At 52.8% G+C, this 7,851-nt stretch overlaps 1 protein-coding gene across 1 annotated transcript in view; it reads right to left on the reverse strand.

Annotated features, from left to right (window-relative positions):
* Window positions 1–789: 789 nt before the first annotated feature.
* The window catches only part of SDK2 (sidekick cell adhesion molecule 2), a 309,965-nt gene continuing 302,903 nt past the window's right edge, over window positions 790–7,851 (reverse strand). Inside the window, exon 45 of the mRNA XM_023211918.2 lies at window positions 790–1,751. Within this exon, the coding sequence (XP_023067686.1) occupies window positions 1,398–1,751 (354 nt within the window). The 3' untranslated portion in view covers window positions 790–1,397. The remainder of the gene's footprint in view (window positions 1,752–7,851) is intronic.

Below are 7,851 nucleotides of genomic sequence, written 5' to 3' on the forward strand. Positions count from 1 at the left end.
CCAGGCGGAGCCCAGCCTGGAAGCTGTTACTGGAGGTTAGGGTGCTTTTGCCTCTTTGTCTGTAAACTGGATGCTAGGCAGACTGAGCAAATTCTGGGTGTTCCAGCCTCTGGACCAGGGACTTGGGCCACCCCCTGGGCTCCTGTGCGTCTGTGCTTAGGAGGCTGCCAGGTGACAGCGAGAGGGACACAGATCTGAAAGTGAGTGTGCTGTCTGGCTAGGAGGACCCAAATGAGTTTGTTCTGGAGAGGATCCCTAGACCCTGTTCCTTGCAAGTGCATGGGAGATGTGTGTGTGTGTGTGTGTGTGTGTGTGTGTGTGTGTGTGTGTGTGTGGTGAGGATCTATCCAGTGGAGAGTGACGTGTCTGCCCAGAGGGAGATCCCCTCACCTGTGCCCCACTCCCCAGCCGAGGGAAGCTGACTAGTCCTTTAAAGATGGGACAGATGGAACCTGGATTGGAAGAAAGAGAACAGTCAAAGCGTCATTCTTATCTTGCCCACAATGCATTAAACCTAATTATCCCACAGTGCCCAGGCCAGTTGCCTTATTTACACCTCTGCTCCCCAGACTTCATCTTTCCTTGTCCGTGCTCAGGAAAGTCAATTCCAGCACAGGGAGGCAGGGTCAGTTGTGGGAATTTCTCCTCTACCCTTGAACTCTCTTCCTTGGATTCACAATTTAAAAAAATATGCAGGAACAAGGAAGGCGCGAAGCAAATTCTCACTCTTTAGTTTTTTTTTTTTTTTTCCTCTTCCTTTTTCTAAATAAACCAAATGCTTGGTGGAGAAGTTGAGCAGGGGAGGTGGGCAGTAGAGGTTGCCAAGACAGGACAGGGGGTCTGGACAAGGCTGTCCGATGCCTGCCAGCCACGGTGATGGTGCATGGAGGGAGAGGGGAAGGAGGAGCAGGGAGAGAAGGCAGGCGTGGCCTCCGGGATGTCCATCCTTTTTGCAGAGAGCAGTGGCAGTGGGTCCAGGGGTCCTGCAGGGACTGGAAGGGGGCAGCCGGGTGGACATCCAGAAGCTTCTTCCTCAGCCACGCCTGCCTGGCGGCCTCCAGTCCTCAGCCTTCGCTCCCCCTCTCTGTCCAGAGGCCCACCCCACTCTGTGTCCATAGCAGTGACACAACCACTTCCCCAGCTCCGTGTAATTCCCAAGGGAGCAGTGAACCCCACCATCTCAAAGCCGAAGAGCTGCTGGCCACACACATCCTCTCACGGTTTTCTCCCTCCCTCTGAACGCCGGCTTTGCTGGCCCTGGAATCTCTGGAAAAATAAACTCAGGAGGTGAAAAGTTGACTTGGTTTCTTGGTGTTTTGTGTTCTGGCAGGCGGTGAGAGGAGGGCGAAGGAGGAGTTTGGTGCCTTTTCTCTTTCTTGCTTTTTCCTCTTCCGATGTCAAACAAATGATGAAAATCCTGCTATGGGAGCCCGGGAGCCAGGGGCCAGGCTGCTGGGGGGACGGTAGAGGGTGCTCTGCTGACTTGGGGGATTAGGGGGGTTCTGGGGCGTTGGAGTCCGACTGGCCTTGGGCCGAAAGAGGCTGCCCTGCTGGGTGCTGGTGCTGTTGGTGACGGCGGCGTGGTCCGGCTCACCGGAGTCGCTCTCAGTGTAGCTGTAGGCCTGTGCCCTTGAGATGCCCTTCTGCTGCCGCCGCCATGAGTTGTAGTATGTGGGGTCACTGATGTAGTGGTTGACAAAGGAGTGGGCCTTCTGGTGGTTTGAGTCGACCTCGTACTCGCTGTCACTTCCCTGGGAGGACAGAGAATCAGGGCGTGTCAGTGGCCCCGTAGGGACAGGCTATTGTGGTCGGGGCCAGAAGGCACAGGGCATTCTGGTTCAAAACTCTGCTCTGCCTTTTTCTTTTCTTTTCTTTTCTTTTTTTAAATTCTGAGACAGAGTTTCACTCTTGTTGCCTAGGCTGGAGTACAATGGCCCAATCTTGGCTCACGGCAACCTCCACCTCTTGGGTTCAAGTGATTCTCCTGCCTCAACCTCCTGAATAGCTGGGATTACAGGCGCCTGCCACAATGCCCAGCTAAGTTTTTGTATTTTTAGTAAAGATGGGGTTTCTCCATGTTGGCCAGGCTCGTCTCGAACTCCTGACCTCAGGTGATCCACCTGCCTCGGCCTCCCAAAGTGCTGAGATTACAGGCGTGAGCCACCACGCCTGGCCTGCTCTGCCTTTTTCAAGACTTGGACTCTGGGCTTCCCAGCTCCCTCGCTGCCAAGGGGGTCTGGTGCCCATTTGTGCCCGCCGGCTGCTTCCTTCAGAGCAGATCCCAGACCAGAAGGGTCTACTATGGGGTTGGCCTAGAGCTGGGAGATAACTGATAGAATTAGAAGACCTGAATTTTCATTTTCTTTCTTTCTTTTTTTTTGGAGACAGAATCTCACTCTGTCACCCAGGCTGGAGTGCACTGGCATGATCTCGGCTCACTGCAACCTCCAGCTCACAGGTTCAAGCAATTCTCCTGCCTCAGCCTCCTGAGTAGCTGGGATGACAGACATGTGCCACCATGCCTGGCTAATTTTTTGTGTATTTAGGGGTTTCACCACGTTGGCCAGGCTGGTCTTGAACTCCTGACCTCAAGTGATCCACCTGCCTTACTCTCCCAAAGTACTTGGATTATAGGCGTCAGCCACTACGCCTAGCAAGTTTTATTTTCTTTCCTTTTTATTTTTACTTTTATTTATTTTTATTATTTATTTATTTACTTACTTACTTACTTTTTGGGACAGGGTCTCACTCTGTTGCCCAGGCTGGAGTGCAGTAATGCAATCCTAACTCACTGTAGCCTCAACCTCCTGAGCTCAAGCTATCCTCCCATGTCAGCCTTCTGAGTAGCCAGGACTATAGATAGGTGCATGCCACCATGCCCCACTAACTTAAAAAAATTTTCTCTTGTGATGAGATTTCCTTATGTTGCCCAGGCTGGTCTAGAACTCCTGGGCTTAAGTGATCCTCCTGCCTTGGTCTCCCAAAGTGCTGGGATTACAGGCATGAGCCACTTTACTTCACCTTTGTTTTGTTTTGTTTTCTTTTCTTTTTTCTTTTTTGATAGGCAGTTTCACTCTTGTTGCCCAGGCTGGAGTACAGGGGTGCAATCTGGGTTCACTGCAACCTCCACCTCCCGGGTTCAAGTGATTCTCCTGCCTCAGCCTTTGGAGTAGTTGAAATTACAGGCACCTGCCACCATGTCCGGGTCATTTTTTCTATTTTTAGTAGAGATGAGGTTTCACCATGTTGGCCAGGCTGGTCTTGAACTCCTGACCTCAGGTGATCCACCCGCCTTGGCCTCTCAAAGTGCTGGGATTACAGGCATGGGCCACCGTGCCCAGCCTAGCTTTGTTTTCAACTGAAGTGAGGTTCACATAACCGAAAGTGAACCATTCTAAAGTCTATGACTCAGTGCATTAGGACCTTCACAATGTTGTGCAACCACCACTTCTATCCAGCCCCGAATCATTTCCATCACCCCAAAGTAAACCCTGTACCCAGGAAGCAGTCACTCCCCATCTCTGTCCCCACCGGGCACTCCCTATATCCATGCCCCTGGCAACTACTAATCTGTTTTCTGTCTCCAGGGATTAACTTATTTGGGACTTTCATAGAAATGGGATCATATAATATGTGGCCTTTTGTGTCTGGCTTCTCTGACACAGAGCCATGTTTTTGAGGTTCAACCACAACCTACTAAGTTATCATCTTGGTCCAGCTTCTGATTTACTTTGTGACTGGGGACAAAGCCAGAGCCAGATTAAGACCTTTAGAGGCTCCGGGCAGTAAAAAATGCCTGTGCCTGTCCACGTGTGATCCAACATAAAAACAATACTTGGTTACAAACTAAGCATGAGAAAAATCTAAACAAGTTCAGAATTTTCATGTAATCTAAAACCTTAAAGTTATTATTATTTTTGAGATGGAGTTTTGCTCATTTCGTCCAGGCTTGAGTGCAGTGGCACAATCTTGGCTCACCTCAACCTCTGCCTCCCGGGTTCAAGCGATTCTCCTGCTTCAGCCTCCTGAGTAGCTAGGATTACAGGATGCGGTTTTGCCATGTTGGTCGGGCTGGCCTCCAACTCCCAACCTCAGGTGATCTGCCCACCTCGACTTCCCAAAGTTCTGGGATTACAGGCGTGAGCTACCGTGGCTGGCCTGTTTTTTTTTTTTTTTTTTTTTTTTTTTTTAAAGACAAAGGTCTCTCTTTGTTTCCTAGGCTGGTCTCAAACTCGTGGGCCCAAGCTATGCTCCTGCCTCGGCCTCCCAAAGTGTTGGGATTATAGGCATAATTACACTGCACCCAACCTGAAGTTTTTTGTTTTTTGTTTTTTTTAAAGATAAAAATATTAAATTATTCCTGACTTTTTTTTTTTCGACACTTTGATGGCCTAGGCACAGGCTTCATCTATCAATTGGGGACATCAGCCCCAAACAAGAATCAGTCTCGGTTGGAAAGTGAAATCTGAATTGTGGAGCTAAAAACATTGTGCACCCGTTCCCCTACCTTGAGCTCCTAGCCATGTTTTGAGAGCTAATAAGACAACAGATGGGACTACCCTCAGAACTCTCTGGAAGAGAAGTGCTCCGATTTCAGTGTACAGCACACGCTCAGTGCACTGCAGCTCAGAGGACCTACCCAGGCCTCCTCAGTCCTCCCCAGCCAATGCTCCTGCCTAGGGGAAGTTAGTGAATCACAGCAACCCAAGTAGAACATAAAACCCAGGTAGCCCAATCCAAACAAGTTTGAGATGGGGAGCTGTGTCCTGCTTTACAGGTAAAGAAAATGGAGTGGGGACTTTTGTCCCAAGGGTCTGGGCTTTGGGAAATGAGATGCACGGCTTGTTCTCAGGAACTCAGAGTCCTTCATAACATGGGAATACATCTCGAGGGACGTAGCTACAATGAACAGAACTATAACGACCCCTGCCACTGGACCAGGCGCTCTGCCAGACAGTCCGAAACGCTGACGTGTGTAACTGGATTTAATTTTCACACCTCTGTGCTGTAGCTCCTGAGCACCCCCTGGGCCCGGGTACTGACCGGCACATAAAGTACAGGAAGGGTGAGGGTTTTGCTGGGGAAGTGATCCGGCCGGGCTCGAACTCCAATCTGCCTGACTTTCTAAAGCCCACGCACCCCTTAACTCCTACTCTCCTACCTGGAGACCACAGGATGGGAACAAGAGCTTCCCCACAACCTCACACCCCGACTCCCAGCACGAATTAAATACTCCCTAGTCCATCTGCTAATTTATGTTCTCTGGCCCCGCCCCTCCCTCTCCTCACCCCTCTACAACCCCAGCCACTCTCCTTACCACCGCCCCCAGCAGACACTCCCCCGCCAGGACCTCAATCCTCTTGGCAGGCACAGACGGCTGCCCAAGACAATGGAAAGTCCCTGGGCTCGGTCTGCCCCATGACGCAATGCAGCAGAATACAAGCCCCTTTCTGTGCCTACCGCCCAGCTGCTGGCCCAGGAGAACAAAGAGGGGGTATAGGCAGGGCAGGGAGACTCCATATGCCCAGCAGGGGCACCTAACGCTGGGCCGAGTGAGGCTGGCCTGGAGCAGCGGGGATCTGTGAGGCAGGAGGCTGGGGGTCTGTCGCGCCCAGGAGCAGTGAGGGTGAGTGCGGAGGACCAGACAGAGATGTCCCCCAGTTTTCCCTACAGGTTCGGTCTCCCCACCCACTGACTGACTTGAACAGTTGTTAGCATCATCTGCAGGGGTTCTAGAATTTTGGCTAGCCCCAGGCCCCAGCCTTGCAGAGGAGGGAACCCCAGGATGACTGTGGGACCAGCGGAAAAGAATTTCTGCAGGGAGGAGCTTGTGGCACGGGGAAGTTCTGGCCCTTACCAGCAGGCTGTGTCAGCCTCAGTGTCCTTGTCTGCAAAATGGGTAGAGTTCTATAGTTCACAGGGTGAAATGAGCTAACCCAGGAGAGAATGCTGTAAAAGGTATTATCAATGGGGACAGTGAGGGCGGGCCTGGGTGGGAAAGGGAAGAGATGGAGTGAGAAGCCTCAAAGCTCCCATGGCAGGGATTACAAGGGGCCAGGAAGCCTGGGAGGCTAACTCAGTGCTCAGGCAGCTAGAATGGGAGAAGAAGGTTAGCTGCCCGCTCCCCACCAACCCCCAACTCCGAGAGAGGGGCATGTCTGGACTGGAAGCAAGGTGGGGAGTGGGGTTATCTGGCCCTCCGAGGGGCCCAGATCCCAAAGCCCACTCATCTAGACCATCCCTGTCCTACCAGCTACTATCTGCCGAATGCTTACTGCTCCCAGGCACTCTGTGGGCAGCATCTCGGGGATGGAAGGCACCAGAAGGAAGAGCAGGGAGCCAAACAGAGCTTGCACTGCGGGAGGGGCCAGGCAGGCCAGAGTCTGGTCTTCCCCTTCCCCCGCTCCGCCCTCCAAAGCCCAAGCAGGAGGGCTTTGCATCAGCGACTGCTGCTCCCGCCTCCATCTCCCTGAACATCTGTTTCTTTTCGGGGTGGGGGTAGGGCGAGAAGAGAAGAAAGCGAGGGGAAAACCAGGGGCTCCTATTGCGGCTTTCAATTCTCACGGGCCTCGGTAATTGAATGCAGCTTCCCAGGGACCGGCCCAGCACAAAGGGGGCCTTTCAGGGGCCGTCCTGCCAGGCCACCAGGCAATCAAGTGACTGCTTCGTCTCCCTGGTCTCTTAACAGCTCCTCAAAGCCACTCAATCAGCAATTACTGGGGTCTGGGGACGGGGAGCACAGACTCCAGGCTTGGTGATGGGAGTGGGGAGGGGGGACCAGAAGGAGGCAGAACCCTGGAGAAAGGAGGAAGCAAAGCAAAGCCCTTTTGATTTTTTTGTTCATCTCCAGCCCAAAGGATCTGGCACCAGACTCAGCCTTAGGGAAAGTGTTGAGACCTTGGGGTCAGGCAGGGGACCCTTATCTTGCTGAATCTCATGGAGTCTGGGAGGAATGTGTTGCCCTAGATGACACAGAAGTCACCCTGTGAAACTCCGTGGGAGACGGGAAGCAGGACCCCCTCTCTCATCCATGGTCCCAAGGGCTCTGCACTGATTCTAGCCTGAAGCCGGCAGCGCACCTGTGCAGGGTGTTCCGTCTGTCTCCTGGATGCCTCTACCTGGGGCGCCAGCCGGGGTCTCTCTGCAGGGGCTGCAGCCTCTGGATTAGAGGTGGGGTAAGGGTGATATGTCTCCGTGTGTCTCTGAAGAACCTCAGAATTGTGCCCCTGGAGGCACAATTTTGTCGAGGCTCTGGGCTCCCTGTGCTAAGACAGCTGGAAATCTCCCAAGAATGTCCTTTGAAAAATGTCAGCTCAGAAGCAATGTCATATGTGCTACTTGTGCCCTTATAGGTAAAGTGACAACAACGTGTGCCCCTCCCCCGGCAACCGGCTGTCAGAGATGTCTGTGGTTCAGGAGGCTCAAGGGAGGTCACTGGGGTGGGGTTGGAGGCAGTGAAGGCCTCTTTCCTTCAATCTCCTCTCCGTGCTGGGCAGCTGCCCGAGGCCAGGCTGCGGTAGGCACGACCCTCCAAGCAAGCTGGCTCTAGATTTGAATCCCAGTTGCTTGTACTTCTGAGCTCTGTGACCAAGGGTATACCACTTGACTTCTCTGAGCCTCAGTTTCCCCAGCTGTTAAATGGGGATGGTTTCACTTGCATGGCAGGACAGCTAGATGTTAAATGAGAATATACAAAGCACAGGGCTCGGCACACAGCAGGCGCCCAGTATGTCTCTCCCCGGCCTGGCTCAGCCCTGCAGCGTGTTTCTTGTTTGGCACAAGCTTGGGCTGCCAGGATCTGGGGTGCAGTCAGGCTAAGGAGAACCAACGAGGTCTCAGCTGAGCCTATTT

This window comes from Piliocolobus tephrosceles, chromosome 16 (assembly GCF_002776525.5).
Source record: "Piliocolobus tephrosceles isolate RC106 chromosome 16, ASM277652v3, whole genome shotgun sequence".
Lineage (NCBI taxonomy): Eukaryota > Metazoa > Chordata > Mammalia > Primates > Cercopithecidae > Piliocolobus > Piliocolobus tephrosceles.